Consider the following 25,886-nt stretch of genomic DNA (forward strand, 5'->3'; position numbering starts at 1 on the left):
AATTCTTTTTGGTACAATGACTCTGTGTATTCCTTCCATCTTCTTTTAATGCTTCTTGTGTCATTCTGTATTCTGCCTGTAGAATCTTTAGGTATTGTAACTTGAGGTTTGAATTTTTAGGTTAGAAAATTAATAAGTGGTTGTGTTTGCTTGTTTTTCACTCTTTTTATTTCCTAATCACCCACCACTCCACCCCTCCACCGCCCCCCCACCCCACTTCCACTTCTCATTTCTGCTTTTTAATTTTGTTTTACTTCTTGCAGTATATTCCTTGGTCTTGCTTGGACTCTAGGACTTGATTTATGATACTGTTGCTGTTGTTGTTGTTATGTGCCGTCGAGTCGTTTGCGACTCATAGCAACCCTGTGTACAACAGCCCTAAACCCTGCTCTATCCTGTGCCAGTTGCACTGCCTCTGACACACCCATCCTGATTACCCCAGTCACTGAATCAATCCACCTCATAGAGGGTCTTCCCTTCCTGCACTGTCCCTCCGCCTTATCAAGCATGATGTCCTTCTCCAAGGACCTGTCTCTCCTTACAACATATCCAAATTATGTCAGACGGAACCGATTTATGATACAGTTATGGAAAATACTTGTCCTCCAAGTGGCTGGATTTTCTACATCATCCCTTCCCCTGTCTTTGGATGAAGGTTTACACAGTGCATGATGTTCTCATGTAACAGTTTTTATGCAAATTGATGACATTGGTTTCAGTCTTTACGTTATTGTCATAATTTTCATTTTTGTCTGCTGAAATTATTCCCTTCGTTGTCTTTCCTGCTGGCTATGTCTTCATGTAATCATATGTAGGTAATTGTTTAAGAGAAACATTATTATGGTTGATAGTACTTTTATAATCCAACCTGTTGTTTGGCTGAAAGATGACTTCTGGGAATAGTCTATCTGATTAGGAATATTTTAGGGCATTTATGTCTCATAACCTTTTAGTCCAGTAGGTAAGTACATTTTTATGAATTTGAGTTTTGTTCTATGTTTTCCCCCATTCTGACCAAGACTTTCTATTTTCAGAATCGTCAATGATAGTAGCTGAGTGCCATCTTGTTTCTCTGCCCACATACATATTAAAATGTACTTCATGTCTTTTCTTTGTTTTTAAAAAAAAAAACACACTATACTTTCGTATATTTCATGGAAAATGAAAGTATAATAGGAGTTCAGAAATGTTGAGCACCTCTATGTGCTAAAGAGCTGATAATACAAGTTAGACATGAAACACAATTTTTTAAGTGAGTTGCGGGTGGGAAAGTTTCTTGCACACCATGTGTGCAGAGAAAGAGCCCAACCAGGGGCTGAACAGTGAAAGGTGAAGAGGGGCTTCTCCTCCATATTTCCTTTTAAGGAAGGAGATCTGTCCCTTTGGGATATAACTTTCTAATAAAACTATCTTTACTTTTTACCTTAAAAAAAATTATGTGAAGAGGATTCCAAGGTTGTCTATTCCAGGCAGTAGTATGAGCAGGGACTTAGGGACTGGATAGTCTTGTGGCGAAGAATCTGAGAGGAAATGTTGGAAACAGAGTGAAAAGGGAAGCAAATAGTCCACTACCATGGGCACTTCTTTCTCTGGCTTTAGACACCATGAAACATTTTAGGAAAAGGACAATATTTGATTTTACTGATGTTGAAAAAGATGATTTTGGGTAGTAGAAGTAATATAAAGCAGAAAGTAAAGTAAGACACTTAAGTTTCACTGTATACACCCAGGATCCTCACCACTGAGCCAGTAGGCAGCACGATGATAGATCAAGAGAGGACTGAAGTTGTTAACTAGTTCTCTTCTTGCTCTGATCCACAGTCAGCTCCCTTGACACCAGCAGTCAGGAAGTCAAAAGATGAGTTAGTGGCATTGGGAAAATCTGCTGCCAAGCTCCTCTGCAGAGTGATAAAGAGAAGTGAAGTCATTCTGAAAACAAAAATCCCTATTTCTTTCTTCAATTCTGTTAACTGTTGTTTTATGTATTTTTTAGGTCTATCACCTGGTACATAAATGTTGACCAACATTATGTGTTCTTGATCTGTTGTGCCTTTAATCATTATGTAATGCCTTTACTTATCTTTTATGGTGGTTTTCATTCTGAAGTCTGTTTTACCAGAGATTAGTATTGCCACTCCTGCTTTTATATGGTTGCTGTTTGCTTGGTATATTTATCCCCCAGCCTTTGATTTTGAGTCTGCCTTTGTGTCTGTTTTTCAGATGTGTTTCTTTTTTTTAAAGATAATTTTTATTTATTCTTTTTATGTGTGTACTGTCAAATTGGATCTGACTGGTACAGGAGGCGATTGTTCCTCCTTCTTCAGCAGAGCATCTGGTGGATTCAAACAGTGCACCTCTGGGATTGCAGTGCAGTTACCTGCAACTAGGCCGCCAGAGCTCGCCCAGATGTATTTCTTGTAGGCAACATATTGGTGGGCTTTTTTTTTTTAAAAAAAAATCCATTCTCTTTTCCTCTTAATCCATTTAGTCCATTCATATTAAGTGTGATTTCTTGTCAGGCCAGGTTTTATTATTGTCATTTTGCTGCATTTCTTTTTCTATTGTTTCTGTTTGCTATGGTGCATCTACTTTCAAAGGGCAATTTAAAAAGACAAAGCAAAATATTATAACAAAATATGAAAAACCAAGAAGTACTCTGGAAGGCAGTTTGGTGTTTCTTCAGAAAGCTGAACATGGAAATTCCATATGAGCCAGCTATTCCACTGCTTGAAATATACCCCGAAGAAAAAAGAACTGAGGCCCAAATGGAGACTTGTACACCAATGTTCATAGCAGCCTTATTCACCATTGCAAGAACGTGCAAACAGCCCATATGTCCAACCACAGTCAAATGGATTGAGAAATTACAGTATATTCATATGATGGCATATTATGCAGCAGGAGCAATGATTTTGTAAATCACTATCTTGGGAGAGACTGGAGAGCTTAATGCTAAGTGACCTAACTCAGTCCCACAAGGACAAATACTGTAAAGACCATTATTGTAGAACATTGTATGCAGATCCAAGGCGGGGGGGGGGGGGTGGGAAGCAGCAGAGGGATAAAGATGGGAGGAGGGGGTGGTTAATCATAGGGTCCACAATTTGATGGGTGGAGGGAGGGGTGAGTAAAGGAAATGGCAAATATCTAGTGTGAAAAACTATGCAAAGTTCGTAAATAAACCAGTATAAAATAGAAAATTTTAATGTTCTTATGTGCCATCCAGTCACCTGGAACTCATAGCAACCTTATGTGCAACAGCTCTAGAGCCTGCCCTGTCCTGAGCTATACCTACCCCAGTGCCCTTGTTACTGTATCAGTGGATCTCATCCAGGTCTTCCTCTCCTGTGCTGTGCCTCCACCCTTCCAAGCTTGATGGCCTTCTCCAAGGATTGGTCCCTTCTGGCCACATGCTCAAAGTGTGTGAGCTGGAGCATCAAAATCTTAGCCTCCAAGGAGAAACTTGTTTTCACCCTCCCCAAGACAGACCTATTTGTTTTCTTGGTGGTCCATGGCATGTTCAAGACTTTTCTCCAGCACCACAACTCAAAGACATCAATTTTTCTTCTGTCATCTTTAGTCATTGTCCAGCTCTCTGATGCATAGCAAGTAATTGCAAAGACCATGGCCTGGATCAGGTGCTCCTTAGTATCTAGACTGACATCATTGCTCTTCAGTACTCTGACAGCAGATTTACCTAATGCAATTCATCTTTTGATTTCCTGACTGCCGGTGTCAAGAGTGCTGATTATGGGGCACCCCCCCCCTCAAAAAAGACTAAGGTATACCTAATCTAAGCCATGGTCTTCACAGTTGCTTGCTATGCATCTGAAGGCTGGACAGAAGGCTGCCACTAAAGGTGGCAGAAGAATTGATGCCTTCGAGTTATTGTGTTGGAGAAGAGTATTAAACATAACCTTAGACTGCCAAGAAAACAAACAGATCTATCCTGGAAGCAAGGTTGGTGAAACTCCAGCTCACATACTTTGGGTATATTGTTAGGAGTGGTCAGTCCTTGGAGAAGAACATCATGCTTGGAAGGATGGAGGGATAGCACAAGGGAGAAAGACCCTCGATGAGATGGATTGTCACAGTGTCTGTGGCAATGGAATTGGGTGTGTCAGAGATGGTGAGATGGGCTCAGGATAGGGTGACGTTCCAAGTGTTCATAGGGTCTCTGTGAGTCTCAGTTGACTCAGTGGCACATACAACAACAGATATACCCATTCCTCACTTATCAATGTGGTTAGGTTCCAAAGACCAGGTCATAATTTAAAAAAAAATCATTTTGCAGAAAAAAAGGATGGCCACATCAGAGTATAAAATGAAGAGTGGCTATGCCATATAACTGCCAAATTATATAATCAAGTTATATAGCTGCAAAATCAAATCATTAAATAACTGCTCGTGGAGAATCATGCCACAGCCAAGTTGACACAGTTTTAACCATCACAGTCAGGATTACTCTCACCTCAGCATCTACTACTGCCAGATGCAAATTGTTAATATACAAAATAGTTACTAGATTTGTTTTTTTAACCATTGAAAATGTGTTATCAGTTAAGTGAGAAGTAGATACAGTAGGTATGTGAGGCGCTTTTAAAAATAGCTCTATTTTGATAGTGTCACACCCATAAGATTAGTATAATGAACTGTGTGTCTAGTTAATACTTATTTCTATTTTGCTTCATTTGTTTTATTTGCTTTCTTTTTAAATTTTATTATATTAATTTTAATGAACATTTACAGAAATTTTGGATTTCCATTCATTCATTGTTGCACTTTTCTCCCTGCCCACCCCTCCCCCCATTTGTTTTCTTTTTGATAACATACATTATTCATTCTTCCTGTACCGCCTAAAAGTGAGGTGCAGACATCTAGTTGCAGACACTATTTTAGAAAAGTAGAAGGTCCATGAAAGAGAGGAAGACCCTCAACCAAGTGGATTGACTGTGACTGCAGCCATGGGCTTAAGACAGAGGTGATGAGGATGGTGTGCGATCAGGCAGGGTTCCTTCTGTTGTACACAGGGTCCCTGTGAGTCAGAGCTCATTCCACAGCACCTACAATGCTGTCAGATCAACCTTGACTCGCATCAACTTGTGTGCCTCAGAGCAGAACCACAGTGCATAGCGTGGTCAGTGGTTGTGATTTCTTATCATTCAATTGCCAGGCCTTTCTTCCAGGGAACTTGAGTCAATTTGAACCACTGACTGTTCAGTTAGTAGCCTTTTCCTGGGTTTAATATTCAACTTTGCCTGAACATGCAGTACTTTTGCACATGGAATGTATTTTCTTTCCTGAGGGAAATTATTTAAGTCTCTTCTGCTGTTCTTTCCTCTTCTTCCTTGATATTTTCCCATGACACATGCCATCTCTATCTTTGCTTTCTGCAGAGCTTGCAGTGGGAACTCAAGAGATAATCTTAGCCAGGTTTGTGGGTTTGCCTTTCTACTTAAATTTGTAGAGTTAAAAGGCAATTTTTGGTACTCATTTGAAACTTAAGAAACTTGCCAAGTGGCCAAAATCTTTCACTTGACTTTTTTTTTTAAGTATTTTTTGTGCATGTACCATCAAATCAGATCTGACTGGCACAGGAGGAGATTGCCCCTCCTTCTCCAGCAGAGCATCTGGTGGATTTGAACCACGAACCTCTGACATTGCAGTTGCAGCTTCTTGCCACTAGACCACCAGAGCTCCCGTGACATTTTAATAATGTCACACTCACTTACCCATTGCTGACATTTCCGCAGGTTTGAAGCTGTAAATCATGCAGGAGGAAATTGTTTTTCATTCTCCTTTGGAGCCATAATAGATTCCCATCTACCACTGGTAGGGTCCAATCTACGATTCCTTTGAGAGATTCTAGAGATGAATACTTTTAGGATAGCATCGAAGCTCCCTAGGGACTGTTGTGGTGTACCACCAACTCAGAACCAACTCACAACAGATCCTCCAGTGGGTTTTCACAGGCAGTAGTTACACAGGAAGAGACTGCCTATCCTTCTCCAGCAGAGCAGTTGATAGACTTTAAGCCCTTTGCCTTTGAGATTGCAACACAGATTCTTATCATTAGGCCCCAAGGCCTATACAAAGTGGTTCTTTGAGTAATGCTGTTCTTGTGAATGAATCAAGACACAGTGTGGTGTATTGATGACTGTGACCTCTGGAACCTAGCTGCTTGGGTTCTGACACCATACTGACTTCACTCCACTTTGATTTTCTTATCTGGATAATGAGAGAAACTCCAGAGAACATCTTTACAGATTATCTGTAATTTGCAGAGAACAATATTACATACGCACAAAATAATATTAGATTTTAGTAAAAGGATTCTGCTGGGTAAATTGGAACAGAATTTTTCTTTGGGGGATTAATTTCTCATATTTTATAGTTTCTGTCACTTTTTTTTTTTACTTTTTTAAGAAAACTATTTAAATGGATAACCCTGGAGGACGTTATACTGAGTGAAATATCTCAGTCACAAAAGGACAAATATTGCATAGGGCCACTGTTGTGAAACGGGACTGACATCGGGGTCGAGGGAAGACCGAGAAGGAGGGGAGGAATGATGTATACTGCATTGAAACAGATGAGGGAGAGAACTGTTTAAAAGGGATATATGATTGGGTATTATTGTCGTGACAGGAGTCCAGAATGAAGGCTGCACAGTGGAGTGGACCTGGGGAGAGGGATTGTATAACAATGGAAGAGTGTTTCTTTTACTTTTCAAGGAGAAGAGTGAATTGGGCGGGAGGGATGGGCAGGGAGAAAAGTGCAACAATGAATGACTGGAAACCCTAAGTCTCTGTAAACTTTCATTAAAGTTAACTAAAAAAATAGAAAAAGAAAAAAATAAAACGATTTATTATGATTTGAATGAAACTGTACAGAACAATTTGGGTTTGTATTCAGCAATTGATACACTTTATGCTGATGTCAATTACAACTCCTACAGTGTAACAGCACTCTTTCTCCCCACTTCCTCCCGGAGATTGCTGTTTGACTCTGTACTTTCCCATCCCTCCCTGTCTGCTGACCTTTAGCTCTGGGGCAAATGCTGCCCTTACCATCTTGTGTGAGTTCTAAGGCTGTGCTCCTCCAGGCCTTACTGGGTCAGCTGGCGGCTCAGTGCAGACTGTCATCAGAATTCTGCTCTGGTGTTCTCGATCACCTGATACGTCTCTGTTGTTATTTTGCTGAAGGTTGGATCATTGGAGTGATTTTAGTTCCAGGCTTGAAGGTGACTGATCACAGTCTCATAGGTCCTGCCAAGCCCTAAAAGATCAGTAAGCCTGGTCTCAGGATGGAATTTTTAGAGTAATTAGAATTTTTATAACTTTATCTCATAAACAATTTCAGCCATGTTGATCATGTGTGGTGATCCAGTCACTACAAAATCCAAAGATGAGTGTTGAAAGCTAGGGAGATCTGCTCACTTAGTAGCAAGGAGTTGGTGCTGTGAACTCAAAGGCATGCGGTTCGAATCCACCAGCCACTCTGTAGGAGAAAGATGAGCACTCCCCACCCCTGTGGTTCACTATTTCTGAAAACCTGCTGGAGGGTCAGCTATGAGTCATTTCCATCTGGGCCGCACAACAACAGCTGTTTCCATAGAATATGGAGATGTATGTGTGTTCCTGGCCCCTGTCCAATGTGGCTAGGGCCTGGCCTCAGGCAGAGATGGGGCAGGGCTGCCCAAACACTGCCAGTCACTTGGTGGAAGAGGGGTGGAGTCACTCCCCTGATGCACATCAGGATATTGGGACAAGGACATCACATCAGTCTTATCATTCAGCTGCTGAAGTGAACACCTCCTGGTTCTTATGCTAACCAGAAAGCCTGCAAACAGTCAAAATCCCTAAGCTGGGCCATTTATAGTTAGTTACTGTTCTGTCATATTCATTTGATGTTTTCATTCTATTTCTTCCTTTAGTCCGTTTGAGCTACTTCTTTATCTTTTCTTTTAAAACAGTGTTCCAGGATAATCATCCTGGCTCTTTATTTTCTGGTTCCTTAGTTGAAGAGGGCTTCTTTTTGCTAGTCTGCAGTTTTACCTCCTGTGTTATTTCTCCTCATGTGATTGTTGTAGTCTGCTAGTATAGTGACTGTTATAATCACTGCAGCATTCAAATGTCAGATTGTGTTAAGAGGAAAAGATAAAGCTGTATTCAAGAGGAATGAATATGTCTTTAGCTAGATTTTTATAACATCCTACTTTAGTCATTTACTTGAGGATAATAATGAAAACAATAGGTTTAAGAAAGTACCTTTCCATAAATTATTTTATTTCCCTGAAATAAGTGTAGTCTGTTACTAAAAATAATATATAAAGTCTTTGTGATAAGTAAAAGAATTTCATAAGACCAAGCTAACACACTCTCATCAAAATATATTTACATTTACTTTAAGATAATCCATAAATAACTTTTGGCGTTCTTGAAAAATCAGTTTTGTTTCATAAACTGGGAGAACATTGTTCTTATACAAGATGACTGAAGCATGTCTATCTTCTTTTCCAGGTTCAACATTTTACTGCAAGTCAATCAACACAGTAATCTAAGTCATTTCAGATAAAATGGAAAAGTATGAAAAGTTAGCTAAGATTGGAGAAGGGTCTTACGGGGTTGTGTTCAAATGCAGAAACAAAACCTCTGGACAAGTAGTAGCTATTAAAAAATTTGTGGAATCTGAAGATGATCCTGTTGTGAAGAAAATAGCATTAAGGGAAATACGTATGTTGAAGGTAGGTCAGCTTTGAATGCATGCATCTCTGTTCACATAGTATTGGCTGAAATACGTGTCAAAATTACGAAGGAATTTAAACAAGTATGAAGGGCTTGATGCTCACACTATTTGAATTGGTAGAGCTGTAAATTGTTGAAATATTTCAATATTTCTTTGGACTAAAATATTTACTGTGCCTTTGTGCTTTCCCACCAGGGAGCTCTGGTGGCCTCATGGGTCAGGAGTTGCTCTGCCAGCCCAAAAGCAGGTAGTTCCAATCTACCAGCTGCTTCTCAGGGAGAAAAAGGGGGGAAAAGATGAGCAAGCTTGTTTGTGATTTTCAGCCTCTGGCAAACCCTCTCAAGGGTCAGCTACATGTAGGTTCTGACACCATGGCACACAACAAGAAGAACATAACTTTCTTACAGTACTTGCTATCTCCATCCAAACTCAGCTTCTGACCTCAAACAGCAATTAAAAGATTATCTTCTGATTTAGGCGGAGCCCCTGGGGCTATTCCAGTGCCCCAGTGAGCAGCAGTTATGTGTATAGCTCTGCCTGTGGTGTCCTGGTTCTTAAATATATTGAATCATTTCCCTTAGTTATGTATATATAACTCTCCCCTTTGGTGGCCTAGTAGCAAGAAGCTGCTCTGCGATCCTGAAGATGTGCGGCTCAAATCCACCAGCTGCTCTGTGACAGAAGGATGGTTAGTCTCCCCCTGTGTGATAAAGTACCTCTGATCCTCTTCCAGAGGGTCAGCTATGGGTTGGTTCCGACTCAATGGTACACAACAACATATATATATATATGTATTTGTTTTTCACAGAAATGTGTTATAATTGTTTTACTCTAAGATTTGATATACATGTCACTATTTTCCTTCCTTTACACAATGTTATTTGCAGCAGATTTCCTCAAGATTGCCTCTAGAGTTTTGTTTAAAATATATTATTATAATAATACAGTTTTCTCTGAAATAATAAGTAGGCCCCTGTCACGTAATTAAAGGAGCCTGGTCACATAGTGGTGAAAGCGTTTGATTGCTGACCAGAGGTTGCTGTTTGAACCTACAAGCTGTTCTTCAAGAGGAAGATGAGGTGTTCTGCTCCTGTAAAGAGTAATAGCTTTATGAACCTTACAGGAGCTCTAGTAGCTTAGTGGTAAGGAATTGCACTGTCATCCCAAAGGTATGTGTTTTGAATCCACAAGCTGCGCTGTGGTAGAAAGACAGGCAATCTCCTCCTGTACAATTTGCTGCCTCTGAAAACTCTTGGGCAGAGGGTGAGGTGTCAGATAGGGATTGGCTTCAACTCAAAAGTCCTCAGCAAGCAACCTTATAGGCAGTTCTCTGTCTACAATTGTCTTGGCCTCTTGACTCAGCATAGAGACTTGTAGACAGAGGAGAACTTCCTGATAGGTTTGTTGTAAGTCTATTATTGTAAAAGTAGAAGGATAACTAGTAAAGCATGTATGAGGATCCAAGGATGGAAGGAATAGCAGCAGAGAGATGGGGATGGGTAGAGGTAAAACCACAGGGTTGCACAATTTGTGGGTGGAGGGAGGAGGTCAAAGAAATGGGGAAGATACAGTGGGTTCCTGAAAAGACAGATGGGTGGGCATAGTCCCATGGTGACTAATTTTATAAAACATAATGAATGGGAATGATTGTATGAAACACAATATGGATGAAGTGTGTGAAGCGCAAAGTATATGAACTTTGTAAGCAAACCAATATTAAAAAGAAATAATAGAAGATGCCAAAACAATGGAAAGGTTATATCTTCACCAGCAGAGGGAGCCAGTAACCAGCCAGTTCTGGTCACAGTCACAGCCACAGCTTAGCGATACTGGTCTGAACTCAAACATTGGATTGTTGTTATTGTTGTTACGTGCTGTAGAATCGCTTGCGACTCATCAGGTTCCTATGTACAACAGCTGTGAACCCTGCTCTATCTTGAGGCAATTTCATGGGCTTCAACATACCTACCTCCATCACCTCAGTCACTGAATCAATCCATCTTAACCAGGGTCTTCCTCTCTTAATGCTATCCTTCTGCCCTTCCAAGCATGAGATCCTTCTCTGAGGACTGGTCCCTCATGGCAGCACGTCCAAAGTATGTCAGACAGAGCTTCAAAATTCTTACCCCCAAGTAGCAGTCTGGTTTCACCCTTTGCAGGACGAACCTCTCTGTTCTCCTAGGAGTGCATGGTACTCTTCTCCAGCACCACTACTCAAAGGCATCAATTCTGTCATCCTTAGTCATTGCTCAGCTCTCTGATGCATAGCAAGTAATTGCAAAGACCATGGCCTAAATTAGACACATCATAGTCTCTAGACTGATATCCTTATTCTTCAGTATTCTGGAGAGTTCCTGATGACAGATTTTTCCCAGTGCAATTAGTCTTTTTAATTTCCTGGCTTCTGGTGTGAAGAGTGTTGATTGTAGAGCCAATCAAGCTGAAGCCAGTAACAATCTCTTCTCCATCTATCATAATGTTGCCAATTTGCCCAGTGGTGAGAATCTTTGTTTTTTTGATGTTGAGCTGCAATCCATATTGAAGCTATAGTCTTTGACCCTCTACAGCAAGCGCTGCAGGTCCTCCGTTTCAGCAAGCAGGGTTGTGTCATCTGCATAATGCAGGTTGTTGATGAGTCTTCCTCCACTCCTGATGCCACATTCCTCCTCATAAAGACTAGCCTCCTGTATGATCTGTTCCACATGTACAATAGAGCATTGGGTAGTTTTCTAATAAAAATATTGTAAAATACTGCCTCCTACATAGTCTTCAAATAAAGTTAATGGTCATGGCTTACAAGCACTTCAGTGTGACTTTAAGGTATGTAAACTTTAAAATGGCAAGTAACAAGATTTTCATTCCATTTAGTCTCTGGTATAGCTCTGGAATTTACCTCTTTCCTGCTTTTAGTACATTATACCCATCCATGCCATGAATATGGTTGCTTCAGTGATAAATACCTTGTTTTTGGTTTGGTTAGATTTGGTTTGCCTCCTCCTCTGAACTAATGTTTGTACTTTAGAAAGCTCCACATTTCTCCCCAAAGTTAAGATTAGCTTCATTTGTGAAGGAGATATTAGTTGCTGGCCCAAAGTCACAAGTTTGACCAGGTTTGTATCAGATTTACCAGCATACTTGTTGCTCAGAGTTTGTCTTTGCACCTGTGTGGTCAGTGGAGTGTGTTGAAGGCAAAGCGCTTAGGATTCTGTCAGGCTAATACTTCTTTAGTTAAGCCACACACAGATATGATGGTTAGAGGCATACTGTTTATAGTCCCCAATCCTAAAACTCTGCTGATTTTGCACCTATTTATTGAGCTTCCACCATATAAAAATGCTTTATATGTTTCTCTGTGTAAATGTTGTAGCATTTAGGAAAACTACAGGGAAGAAGAGTTCTAAGTTAGGGTGATGATATATTCTAGTGTTTGGCTGTTTTGCCTGTGTTTAGGTGGCTAGAAGTCCCTTTCTGAATGTCTTGATTGTAAGCAGGACCTTTAATAGCTATGTGCCACTTTGCCTGGGAAAGTTCTGGTTAATTAAGTAGATAAATTTTGTAGTTACAGATGATTTAATCATAATTTTTCCTCTGGTTGACAGTATTGTTATATAAAATTCCCTAGTAAATCACTTCATTTTGGGAACAGAAATTAACACACAAGAGATGTAAGTGTGAGAGTGAACAATAGACTGAAGGAACAGAGCTGACATGTAATAAATTGACTAGGAACACAGACTAATTGTAGAGAATAAGTGATTTGGTGACTTTTGAGGGGTGATATCTAGAAACACGGCCAACAGGGAAATCCAGATTGAATGTAAACCCAATTGCTTTTACACTAAATACTACCTGATATGTAAGCTGGGTGACTATTAATTATTTTCATCATCTTCCTTCAAATTTTTTATTCCATTTATTTTATGACTTGGAGATTTCAACTTTCCATAAAAATACATAAACTATTTTTGTGCTTACATTTTAAGCTATATACTTCATCTGCTATCACCAGACAGCTTCAAGCAATTTAATCACTATCTATTATTGGTAGATGAATCCTTAAATGTATCCCACTTTCAGATTTTTATAATTCTTTTTCTTGTGAGTCACTCTAATGAAGTTTCTATAAGAAATGCATAGATAATAAGCAGACCTTCTGTTCTTAAAATTGTAAGAGGTGTGGGGGAAAACTGTTACTGGAAATACATCAATAACCTTGACATTTTCATTCCTTTGTAGCAATTAAAACATCCAAACCTTGTGAACCTCATTGAAGTGTTCAGGAGAAAAAGGAAAATGCATTTAGTATTTGAATACTGTGACCATACACTTTTGAATGAGCTGGAAAGGAATCCAAATGGGTAAGTAATGTAACTACTGAAATTCTGTTTGGCCAGTTCTCAGCTTCATTACATAGGAGATGAACTAAGGAGCTCTGGTGGGCTCTACCCTGTGGGAGAAGGGTCGTGATCTTATCCCATTAAGATTTCCATTCAGGAACCCTTTGGAAGTGCAGTAGGAATTGGAATTGACTTGATGCAATGAGTTTTTAGTTTAGGGGAAGAGCCATGATGTTAATATGGAGACTAACATGCACCTGATACAGGCCATGGTCTTTGCAATCATCAGAGAGCTGGACAAGGACAAGGGAGGTTAGAAGGAGAATTGATTCATTTGGGCTATGGTGTTGGAGAAGAGTATTGAATATACCATGGACTGCTGAGAAAACGAACAGGTTCATCCTAGAAAGGGTTAAACCAGGCTACTCCTTGGAGGCAAGGATTCTGAAGCTTCGTCTGATGTACTTTGGACATGTTATAAGGAGGGACCAATTGTTGGAGAAGGACATCATGCTTGGGAGGGTGGAGGGACAGCGCAGGAGAGGAAGACTCTTTATGAGGTGGATTGATTCAGTGACTGGGGTAGTTGGGTTGGGTGTGTTGGAGACAGTGAGAATGGCACGGAATAGAGGAGGGTTTAGGGCTATTGTACATAGGGTCACGATGAGTCGCAGAAGACTCAATGGCACATAACAACAGCAACCACAGTTTCCCCTCCTAACCAGCACGTATATGGCTACTCTTTTCCAAACACAGCTAGAATGTATTCAAAGGACAAATAAATATGAACTTAAAGCTTTTGAAAGAGGATGACCCTCACTGAACTGAGCGGCTGCAGTGGGTTCCAGCATGTTGGCGATCATGAGGACGGCTCAGGACAGGGCAAGATTCTGATCTGTTGTTTGTAGGGACACTATTATGAGTCGTAGTCAACTCAAGGGCACCTAACAACTTTCAGCTGAAAGTAAATATAATTAGGAAAACAAATATACTACAAATAAAAAAATCACAGTATAATTTAAAGCTAACTTACATATTTACCTGAATTAGGAGTGAACAGTGGTTCACTATTATGAAATATATTTCTAAATTTCACTCAAAAGGTAGAGGGGAAAAAAAGATGAGCTTGAAATTTGAAAAGACACTTGATAAATTCAACATATTTTTATGGCCTACTGGCAAGAAGCTATACTGCAATCCCAAAGGCTCACAGTTCGAGGCCACCAATTGCTCCATGGGAGAAGGGTGGGCAGAAGGATGGGCATTCTCCTCCCCTGTAAATAACTGCCTCTGAAAACCCACTGGAGAGTCAGCTATGGGTGAGTTCCTACTCTACAGTACACAACAACAACAACTGAAATTTTTTTTAAAAACCTTGTCATTCTTATGTGCTGGAACCAACTCATAGCTCAGCCTCCAGTGGGTTTTCAGAAACTGAATTGCACAGAAGATCACCCATCTCCTGCAGAACATCTGGTTGAGTCAAACCTCATACCCTTAGACTGGAAGTGCATTCCCACTGTGCCACAACAGCACCTTTTTTAAAAAGAAAAAAAAAAAGAAAGGCCTTAGTAAACTAGAATTAAAAGAATATTTTTCTTAACATTGAAAGAAAATCCTCTTTGAACTCATAGCCAATTTTATATTTAAAGATAAAACAGTAAAAGGGCTCATATTAAAATAAGAAACAAAAGTATCAATGGTCACCAGCATGATATAACCTTATTCTGAAAATCATAGCCAATGTAATTTAATAAGAAAAATGAATAGTATGACAATCTGGACTAAGAGATGCATTGTGAAGTGGACTCGGAGGGAGGGAAGAGATGAAGAGGGAGGAAATTGTACAACAATGAATGAATATTTTTTAAAAAATTGAAAATGAACTGGGGTAGGAGGAAGGGAGAAGGAAGGAGGAAAATGTGCAACAATGAATGAATGAATTTGAATCCAACTTTTCTTAAAATCACAATAAGATAAAGCTTTTTTAAAAAAAGAAAAATGGATAGAAAATCCAGCTTTTTGAAATATGATACAATTACTGTTATTTGCGTGTTATATTTTCCTCCTACAATCTTCAGTCTTGATGGGAAAGGCTTGGATAAGCATAAAAGCAAAGGAAGAAGCATTTATGTTGTTGTTGTTGTTGTTACTTTCCTTTGATTCATAGACATTCTTTTGGCAGAAAGTACTATAAACAAGACTAAAAGAGAAATTGCAAAATGAGTACGATATTTACAAGATCAAGGATTAATGTAAGGAGCTCTGGTGGCATAGTGTTAACAAGCTGAGCTGTAATCGTGAAGGCACGCAGTTTAAATCCACCAGCTGCCCTGTGGGTAAAGGACGGTCTCCTCCCATGCGATTTACTACCCCTAAAAACCCAATGGAAGATCAGTTCTGACTCGATGGTACACAACAATGATATATATGTGTGTGAAAATATATATATATATATATATATATATATATATATATATATATATATATAATATTTTATGAAGCTCACATTCCAGTGGACACAGAATAGGAACTGGTTTTTAAAAGAAGGCAAAATGACTAGTCTCATTTCTCATTGCCATCGAGCCAGACCCAACTCAGAGCTGACCCTCCAACACATTTAGGAGGCTGTAAATCACACGAGAGGAAATTGCTCATCATTTTCCTGAAAATGACCTGTTCTCCTATGAAAAGATTTCCCCTCCTTAGTAATAATATTTCACCAACAGGTTAACAAAGATTAAAAAAAAACCCAATAGTTTTATTTGTCAAGAAACTCATTGCCATAAAGTTGGTTCCGATTTACAAACTTAACAGGAGACTGCCTATCTTTATCCTTTGGAGAAGCTGGTGAATTTGAATTGCCAGAAATGCTCAGACCATCCAAAGACCATAAATCCTAGTGGAAACAGACTGCCTCATCATTCTTCTGAGGAGAAATAAGTTAGTGGGAGGGGCGCCATTTTCTTGGACAACGATAGAGCAATTACAGTAATAAGTTGCAGGGCAGCCGTCATGGGCAGGATGGTTTTACTGATCTTTCATTGTGGCTAACTGACCATCCAAGCCCAGTTCCCACTGAGCAGGTCCTAACTCACAGTGACCTGTAGGACAGGGTAGAACTGCTCCTTAGGGTTTCCAAGGCTGAACACTCTATCAAAGCCACCTGACATATCATTCTCCTTCAAAGCACCTGGTGGGATCTGAATGCTGTTGTTAGGTGCCATTGAGTTGACTATGACTCACAGCCATCCTAAGACCAAATTGAAACTTTGCTTTATCCTATACTCTCCACATGATCAGGCCCATTGTTGCAGTTACTGTGTCCATCCGTCTCATTGAGAGTCTTCTTCTCTTTGCCTAAACCTCTGTTTTCCCCCAATATGATATTGACTGAGACTGAATTTCACTCTTCTAAGATGTATTTCTTTTTTGACAGTCCGTGATACAATCCATACTCTTTGTCAACACCAAAATTCAGTCTTCCCTATACAGTATCCAACTTTCACATGAATGTGAAGCAATGAAAATATCATGGTTTGGAAAGGGCACACCTCAGTCTTTATGAAGACATCCTTGCTTTTTAACACTTTGGAAGGGTCTTCAAGAGCAGATATGTCTTTGGATTTCTTGACTGCTGCCATGGGAGGAGTACTGGTTACATAGTCCATAGAGAGCTGGGCTGCTGTCTGTCAAGCGCACTGAGACAGCCACTGTGTCCATCCCTTGCAGCATCTTACTGGGGTTTTTTCCTGACCTCCCAGTTTACTAAGCATAATATCTTTCTCCAGGTATTGTCCCCTCCTGATAATAGGTCCAAAGTGTGAGACAATAGCTCGCTTTCTTTGCCTGCAAGAACCCATTCCCAGATGGATTTGTTTAGGTTTTTGGTATTCTATATTACATATCTGGAGAGAGGATGAAAGACACCCAAGTGTTGAGGACTCTCCTTCATTGGGTCACTATGAGTCGCCTGCGACTCGACGACACTTAACAACAACAACAACATATTATGTATATTCAGTACGCTATGCCAGTGTGACAATTCAAAGGCATCCATTCAACTTTAGTCTTCCAAGCTGTCAAATTTTCACATTCATGAGATGACGGAAAATACTTAAGCTTTGGCCAGTCCCAGCTTACTTTTTGTTTACTTACTTATTGCACCAAGCATTAAAGTCAAGAAGAAACTGTGGATTTTTACCAACTCCTACATCTGAAATTGATCAAATGTGCAATAAAGATGCACTGGTAATTACAGGTGACTAAAATGTAAAAGTTGGGAGCAAAGAAGGATTTATTTCCCGTTAGAAAGATATAACTAGCAAATAGAAAAGTCAGTTGGCTTTCTGATCTAAGGAATGAAGGCTGCTAGAGCAGGAGGAACATAGGAGAAGTATCTGGCTCTCTTTTTCTTAACTAAAATAGAAACTTAAAGCATTACCACATAGTTGGATAACAGTTTATTTTTAGTGCTTCCAATAAGAGGAGAGGAAAAGGTTGCATATGACAAATTCTCTCCAACATTCCTATCTCTATCTCCTTGAATCTTTAAATTCTTTCTGCCTCATTTTACTAATCAATTCTTGGTATCATATTTTCATTTGACATAGACAACCCTTTAGTCTAGGTTTCAGCCAAATCAAGAAACAGCCAAGACCTTTCTAGCTGCTCCATTCTTGAAAACAGAATCGCTAAAAGTACACTCGAATTGTTAATATAAACCAAATCTAAAACTTTATTTCTCCCTCTCTGGTCTATCACCCTTGTAATTCATTTCCACATGCACTCCTCATTAAGTCAGCAAAATAGTATCTTTTGCTATTTAAATCTTACCCTCCTTTGTGTGACTTTGGACTAGACCTGGGGTCATGTTGGAAATAACCTTCAGAGAGGAACCCAGAAAGGAGAATTGCTGTCATCTTACAGGAAAATACCTTATATGGGATGATTAGGATGTCTACAAAGATGCAGAACCAACCTTCTTATAACTTCTTTAAGGCTATTGTTGTTCATTGCCTTCAAGTTGAACTGACACATAGCTGATACTCCAGCAGGTTTTCCAAGAACTCTAAGTCACACAGGAGATTGCCCATCTTTCTCCACTGGAGCAGCTGGTGGATTCAAACCATGTGCCTTTAGGTTGGCAGCACAACTCCTTACCATTAAACCACTCAAGCCCCCTCCCTTTTGAAGTTTTTTCCTCATGAAAAGACCCTGAACAAGATGAATTAGGACAGTGCCTGGAACTATGGATTTCACATCAGTAGAGATTGTGAGCACGGTATAGAATTGGGCAGGGTTTTGTTCTGTTGTATACAGGGTCGCAGTGAACAGGCTCCTGAGAAGGAAAATTGAGGAGAAAGTTGACAGGCTCACAGGTATAACAATATCTCCTTCCTTTTCAGATGATACATCAAATTCACATAAATTAAATCTTTATTGTTACTTAGTGACCTATAAGATCATTGTCTGTATCCAATTTTTTAGCCAAATGAGTCCTCCTCATACAAGAAATAATGGGGCTTTTTTAGAGCAGCCATGGAAATTCCTGATTTCCAACTGTGCTTGAAACCAAGATATTAAAACCCTAAATTTGTCCTTTAAAAATATTTCCTGCAGAAGCTAAAAGCAACCAGTTCACCCACTTTTCTTTGAGTACTTATTTCATTGTATTGTCAACCAAAGCCTTTCCCAGAGTACTTCCTTTACTCCTCCGTACTAAAGGGACCATTAAATAAACTGTCTTCACTAGCCACCCGTGCACCACCCACCAATGGTAATTAGGTCTTCTGCGTGCAGATGTAGTTAAGTCAGATAGCCCATTACAAATGTCTAAGGCCTTGAGTTTGTTGCCTACATCAACATTTGGTATCCCATTCATTACTGGGTCAGGATTCAATAACAGGATTCACTTAAGCTACTTTAAGCAAAAGAGATAGGATGTTGGTTTATGAATTTCTGAGCTCACTAGAGGTCCAAGGTTAGCTGAGTCCCTCTTAGCTTCCAGGTATGTACTAAGTATTGAGACTTTTGTAATGTGCCAGACAAAGTCCCTGCCTTTGAGGAGAGAGAGGAGCACTAGTGGTGTAGTGCATTATGTGTTGTGCTACTGAGCAAAAGATCAGGGGTTTGAATTCACCTGCTCCATGAAAGATGACCAGCCTCATCCTCTAAAGATTTACTTTTCCCGAAACCCAATAGAGGATCATCACGAGTTGAAACTGACTCAGTGGTGGTGGATTGTTTTTTGCCTTTTGTACATAATATGTAAAGACACATTCTGGTGTAATGTAACAATTAAGAAGAATTATGTCTCTGAAGAAAAATAAAGCACAGTGAGGAATTAGATAATTCCTTGAGAATAATAAAAGCAATGACAGGAGGTGTAAACAAGTCTGGTTTTCATGGAATAACAGAAAGGAATGTGGCTGGGCTGGAATGTCTGCAGAAATGTAGTAGAAGCTGGAGAAGTTCATAGACTAAGTTTTCTAAGTCATGCAGGCAATAGCTACAGGTTGACTTTTATTCTAAGAGAACAAGGGTCACTGAGAAATACTCAGTTTACTTTAAATGTTGATAATGAAACCAAGTCTCCCATGTTAAGCTACAGTGAACTATATGTAAGACAGTGGGTGTCTTAGTGCTGCTATAACAAATGGAGCTTAGTGGCAAGGAGTTGAATCCACCAGTTGCTCCCTGGGGACAAGATGGGCAGGCTCCTCCCATATGATTTATAGCCTCTGGAAACATGCTGGTGGGTCAGCAGTGCGTCAATTCTGACTCTTCAGCAAGTGATAACAACAATATAACAGAAATCCCGTAAATGAGTAACTTACGCAAACAGATTTGTCTTCTCGTAGTTTCAGAGGGTGAAAGTCCAAGTTCGAGGTCCTGACCCTAGGAGAGGTTTTCATTCTGTGACAGCTCTAAAGGAAGGTCTTTGTTTCTTCAGTGTCTGCTTCCTCTTTCCTTGGAAATCTCCATTTCCCACCCCCTCCAAGGTTTGAAGTATAGTTTATTATTCTCCATATTCATTTGTCTCAGATGGGGAAGTGTCAGTGGGCCATCCACAGACTATATTGTTGCCATCCAACATCAAACTTTGCAAACTGACAAGAGAGGAAAGTACACTGGGAGAAAGGGAAGAGATTAGGTTATTTTTAAGCTCAAGGACTCTCAATTTCTTCAGCCCTTTAAAATCTGACCCATGTAAGATGGGTATTGAATTATCATTGAGTTTTAACACTTCCAGACTGGCTGGGAGAACAGTGGGCACACGTCATAACTTATTTTTCCAGAGCTCCAAGGTCTTCAGGGTACTCAGAGTTTTGAAAGTGTCATTTTCCACTGATTCTGTTCCACTGGCCAGGAGAATAAAATCTTCGAGAGCCAACATTCGGGCAAAGTTGGATAGCTGGAGGTGTTTGATTTTGCTGTGACGAATGAAGAGCCTCTTAGTTGTAGCAGGAATACTGGTGGGAACTTCATGTCTTAGACTCTATCTTATTCCATTTCTGCTCACTAACTTGCTTATTTACTCTCTATGCTATCTCAGAACTTCTAGATTTATTATTCATGAGGTTTTCACTGGCTAGGTTTTTTTTAAGAAGTAGATTGCCAATGCTTCTTCCTAGTCTGTCTTAGCCTAGAAGCTCTGCTTGAAACATGTCCAGCATGGGAGACTCTGCTGACATTTGAAGGACTAGTGAAATAGCTTACACAGCAACACAAAAGCTACCATGTATGACAAGCTGATGGGAAAATGGTGGCAACTTACTGGGAAAGACCCAAATTTATGCCCATTACAAAGAAAGGTGCACTACAAAGAATGGAGCAATGCACAGACAGGGAACTGCTGGAAATGAAAGCCGAATTCAGAAGAGGACATGGAATAAAAGATATTATTTCTAAAATCAGATAGATCATTGCCGAAGGCAGAAGACACCAGATCAATTTTGGCTTGTGCTTTATTGACTGCAAAGGCACTTGACTATGTAGATTTGACTATGTAGATCATAATAAATTATGAATAAATTGCAAAGAATGGGGATTCCAGAACACTTTGTTTTGCTCATACAAAGCCTGTGCACAGTCTAAAAGACAGTCATTCAAACAGAACAAGAGGACACTGCAGAAAAGATATGTGTTAGGGTTGTGTCCTGTAGCAATCCTTATTAAATACATATCCTGAGAAAATACTCCAAGAAACTATACTGCATGAAGACAAAAGCAGCATCAGGTTGATGGAAGAATCATTAATAATCTGTGATATGAAGATGGTATAACTTTGCTTGCTGAAATCAAAGAAGTCTGGACATGTTACTTATGAATATTAAAGACCACAGTCTTTTGTATGGATTGCACCTCAATATAAAGAATAAAATGATTCACACATTGACCAATAATTGCCACCATGATAAACAGAGAAAAGATTGACGTTTTCAAGGATTTCATTTATTTGGCTCCACAATCAATGCCTGTGAAGCAGTAGTTAAAGCAAATGAACACGAAAGACAGTAATAGACTATAGAAGAGGCTGGCTGAACCGAGATGAAAGAGTCCCTCCAGGCTATAGACAACTACAAAGGCTGCTGGGAGGGACTGCCAGTGACTCCCTAGAGAGAAACTGCATCACTTGGCAAAGATGGTCACACAGGCCTTGCTGCTGACCACCAAGGACAAGAATAGACTTTAGGAGAGGCTGTGGCACTCTGATGAGAGACTACCTCCTGGCTGCATGTGACTAGAGAGGGCACACTGAGGTGTTGAGAGGGAGCTGCTCATGTCTCCTCTGGAGAGAAATTACATCATGCCTCTGGGAACCTGGTCACACCTCTAACCACTGAGGACAATACAGACTTTAGGACAAGTAGGCTGCACTCAGGTGAGATTCTCACAGGGCTGCTGCTGACCAGAGGGGACTTGAAGGACTTTAGGAAGGTGAACTTACACACTGCACAGGACCAGAAAGGACCTCCAGTGGAGTGAGTTGCCCTCCCCCATAAACAGAACACTTTAAGACTGCATCCAATCAATAACTTCATAAAGATAAAGAATTCTCAATAGCTTATACAGACACAACAGAAAAGACCTAACACATACTAAGAAAAACTTTACATAATGTCAAGAAAGCAGCAGGCAGCATAAAACACTTTGGGGGGGAAAGCCCTTATCCTAAAAAAGTAGGACATATTACAAACCCAATGTATACACCAGAGTCAGAGAAGCAAAAGAATTATCCTAACATCCAGTTATATGAACAACTACTGAAGAAGGTACAAATGATGGAGGAAAGAATGGAAGCCATAAATAAAGCAACTATCCCAGACACAAGGAACCAGAAGATGTGGAGTTATATGAACATCTTCTGAAGAAGATACAAATGATGAAAGAAAGAATTGAATCCCTAAATAATACGAATAGCCCAGAGACAGGGAGCAAGAAGAAATATATTGACTTGGAAGAACATGAACAATTACTGAAAAAAAATGCGTAAGATAGAAAAAAAAATAATTGAAACCATACAAGAATTTTTTTTTAAATAATCACAGGACAGAGAGTACAGCCAACACAGTACTGGAAATAACAGAAATGAATGAAAATGCAATCCAGAATATCAAGACTGAAATGACGGAAATTTCCAACATGTTAAAGGACAAGAAAAGCAGAACAGAAAAGAACGGGTGGGTGGGGGGGAAGCCAGTGATCTGGAAGACAAGAACCTAAGTGGAAGCTTACTAGAAGAAAAAACAGAGAGGAGACAAATGGAAAATTTAAAAACAAAACACCACATTAGAATCATGTAAGATAACATCAAAAGAAACAACATATTGACGGTCAGTATTCCATAACACGAAGAGGGAAAACACTCAGAAAGTTGTGGAAGAAGTACTAGAAGAAAAATTCACAGGTATCATGAAGAACATTCTTCCTTGTAAAGTTCAGCCTCCTGAATGATCTGTTATGCATATAGATTGAAAAGGTATGGAGACAGGATGCATCCTTGACCATACTTCTTTCCTGATTGTGAATCATGAAACATTTCCTTGCTCTGTTCTGACAGTTGTCTCCTAGTCCTAGTATAGGTTTTGCATGAGCACAATCAGGTGTTCTGGAATTCCCATTCTTCTCAAGGTTAGTCACAATTTGGTGTGATCTACACAGTAAAATGCCTTTGCACAGTCAATGAAACAGACATTTCTATTATACTCTCTGTTTTCAGCAGAGATCCATCTAACATTTTCAGTGATGTCCCTAGTGCCACAGCCTCTTCTAATCCCAGTTTATATTTATGGTAGTTCTCCATCAGTATACAATTCCAATCGTTTTTGGAGAATCTTCAGCAGGAATTTGCGTATGTATGGTATTAGTGATATCATTCGATAAATTCCATACTCTTTTCAGATCACCTTTTTTGGAAATGGGAATAAATATGAATCTCTTCCAGTCAATTGTCCTTCAGACTTTTTGTCACAGCCTGGTGACCATGTTCAGGGCCACATCTGTTTGTTGAAATATGTCAGTTGGTATTCCATCAATTCCTAGGGCCTTGGTTTTTGCTTCAGATCTCTTGTTGATAGGATTACTATGGGTCTCACCCGACTCAACAGCATCTAACAACAACAGTAATAAAGAGTGTTCTCAACTCACCCAAAGGCAAGCATTTTTAATCTAGCAGCTTTACAAAAGGAGAAAGATGTTGGTAAGAGAGTGGAGAAATTAAGGCTTTGGTGCACAAATGTTTGAGGGGAGAGTAAATAGAGATGACTCTTCTGAGGATAGTTTGGCAGTATATGTGAAAACACTATTAGGGAACAGTGAGGTGATAAATGGAAAGATACTAGCAGAAAAGTTAAAGGGAATATGCCCCACTGCCATCATGTCAGATCTGATTCATAACCACTCTAAGACAGAGTAGATCTGCCCTGTACTGTTTCCTGGGCCTGTAAATCTTAACGGGAGGAGACTGCTTCATCTTTCTCCCTGGATTTGAGTCACCAGACTCTTGGTTAGCCATCAAATACATGAATCATTGGGTCTTTAGGGCTCCTTTAAGGGAATAGAACTGTTGTGTATGAATATATCCATCTATATCTATCTATATGGAATATATGGTTTGGGTGACAGAAATGAGGCTGGAGATCACAGGATATAATCTTTTACAATTCACTGCAAATACCTTTTTATAAAATATCAACTGAGACTGTACACATGGACCTCACCTGACATACTACATAGGAATCAAATTGACTGTGTTGACGACAAGTGACAGTGGAGAAGCTCAAGATGAGCAGTCAAAACAAGACCAGGGGCTGGCTGTAGAACAGACCATCAACTACTCATGCAATTTCTTACTGAAAGTGAACTGAATTAAAACAAGTCCACAAGCACTAAAATATGACCTTCAATCTATCCCAACTGAATTTTAAAATTATTTCAATAATAGATTGAACAATATGTATGGAGCAATAATGACTAATAATTATTGCTTACTGAATAATAAAGACCAGTCGTGTTTTAGAATGACATCAAAGCTATCATCATGAAGACAGAAAAAGGTCATTAGAAAGATAGGAGAGAAAGTATAGACCAAAATAGTTGTCATATGAGATTCTGATACTTACACCGGAATGAGAAGAAGCCAAAACAAGAAGGAAGGCTGAGGTAGGAGAGAAAGACAGGCGATATCAAAGGGTAGCTTGAGAAGACAAAGCAAAACAATAACAAAAGTATAAAGAGCTGATGTTAGAAAACCAAAACAAGAACACACTTAGTAATGTCTCAGTCTGGAAGAATTGAAGAACAAATTCAAACTTCAAGTTGCAATATTAAAGGATTCTGTGAGGGAAAATCTTGAATGATGCAAGAAGCATCAAAAGAAGGAACACACATAGCCCTTGCAACATAAAGAGTCGGTTGACACCAAACCATTTCAGGAAGTAGCATGTGATCAAGAACCAATGGTAAGGGAAAAAGTCCAAACTGCACTGAGGGCATTGATTTTATATGTGTGTGTGTGTGTGTGTGTGTGTGTGTGTATATCTCAAAAGCCTCAGGAAACTCATGTGACCTTGTACGTGCTCACTAGTCTATACTAAGAAATTTGGAAGATAGATACCTGACCAACTGATTATAAGAGATCCTTATTTGTTGCTATTCCAATAAAAATGATTCAGAAAAATGTGGAAATCATCAAACATTATCACTACTATCAAATGCAAGTAAAATCTTGCTAATGATTGTTCAAAAATTGCTGAAACAGTATATTAACAGAAATTCAAGCTGCATTCAGAAGAGGCCATGAACCTACAAGGTCATTGATGTCAAATGGATTTTGGTTAGAAATAGAGAATACCAGAAAAGTGTTTACTTATATTTTATTAACTGTACAAAAGCATTTCACTGGCTTATAATAAGTATATGTGTAAATTATAACAAATTATTAGTAACATTGAGAAGAATAGGAAAACTAGAATACTAATGTAAAACTTATGCTTAGACCAAGAAGTTATCTGAACAAAGGAAGGGAACACTGCATGGTTTAAAACCAGGAAAACTGTACACCAGGGTTGTGTTCTTTCTTCGTATCTATTCAATCTGTATGCAGAGCAAATAATTTGAGAAGCTCGACTATATAAGAATGTGTCATCAAGATTGGAGGAAGACTCATCAACTAACCTGCATAATGAAGATGACAAAGTGAAGAAGACATGAAACACTTGATGCAGAAGATCAACGACTACCATTTTAATAGCAAAATACTACAATGAAATGTGCGAGGAACTAGAGTCAGAAAAT

At 39.4% G+C, this 25,886-nt stretch overlaps 1 protein-coding gene across 1 annotated transcript in view; it reads left to right on the plus strand.

Annotated features, from left to right (window-relative positions):
* Positions 1 to 8,578: 8,578 nt before the first annotated feature.
* CDKL4 (cyclin-dependent kinase-like 4) overlaps positions 8,579 to 25,886 on the plus strand; it is a 53,455-nt gene continuing 36,147 nt past the window's right edge. Inside the window, exons 1-2 of the mRNA XM_006882335.1 lie at positions 8,579 to 8,746; positions 12,985 to 13,106. Coding sequence (XP_006882397.1) covers positions 8,579 to 8,746; positions 12,985 to 13,106 — 290 coding nt within the window. The remainder of the gene's footprint in view (positions 8,747 to 12,984; positions 13,107 to 25,886) is intronic.

Source organism: Elephantulus edwardii, unplaced genomic scaffold (genome assembly GCF_000299155.1).
Source record: "Elephantulus edwardii isolate Elephantulus edwardi_28Jun2011 unplaced genomic scaffold, EleEdw1.0 scaffold00019, whole genome shotgun sequence".
NCBI classification, from domain to species: Eukaryota; Metazoa; Chordata; class Mammalia; order Macroscelidea; family Macroscelididae; genus Elephantulus; species Elephantulus edwardii.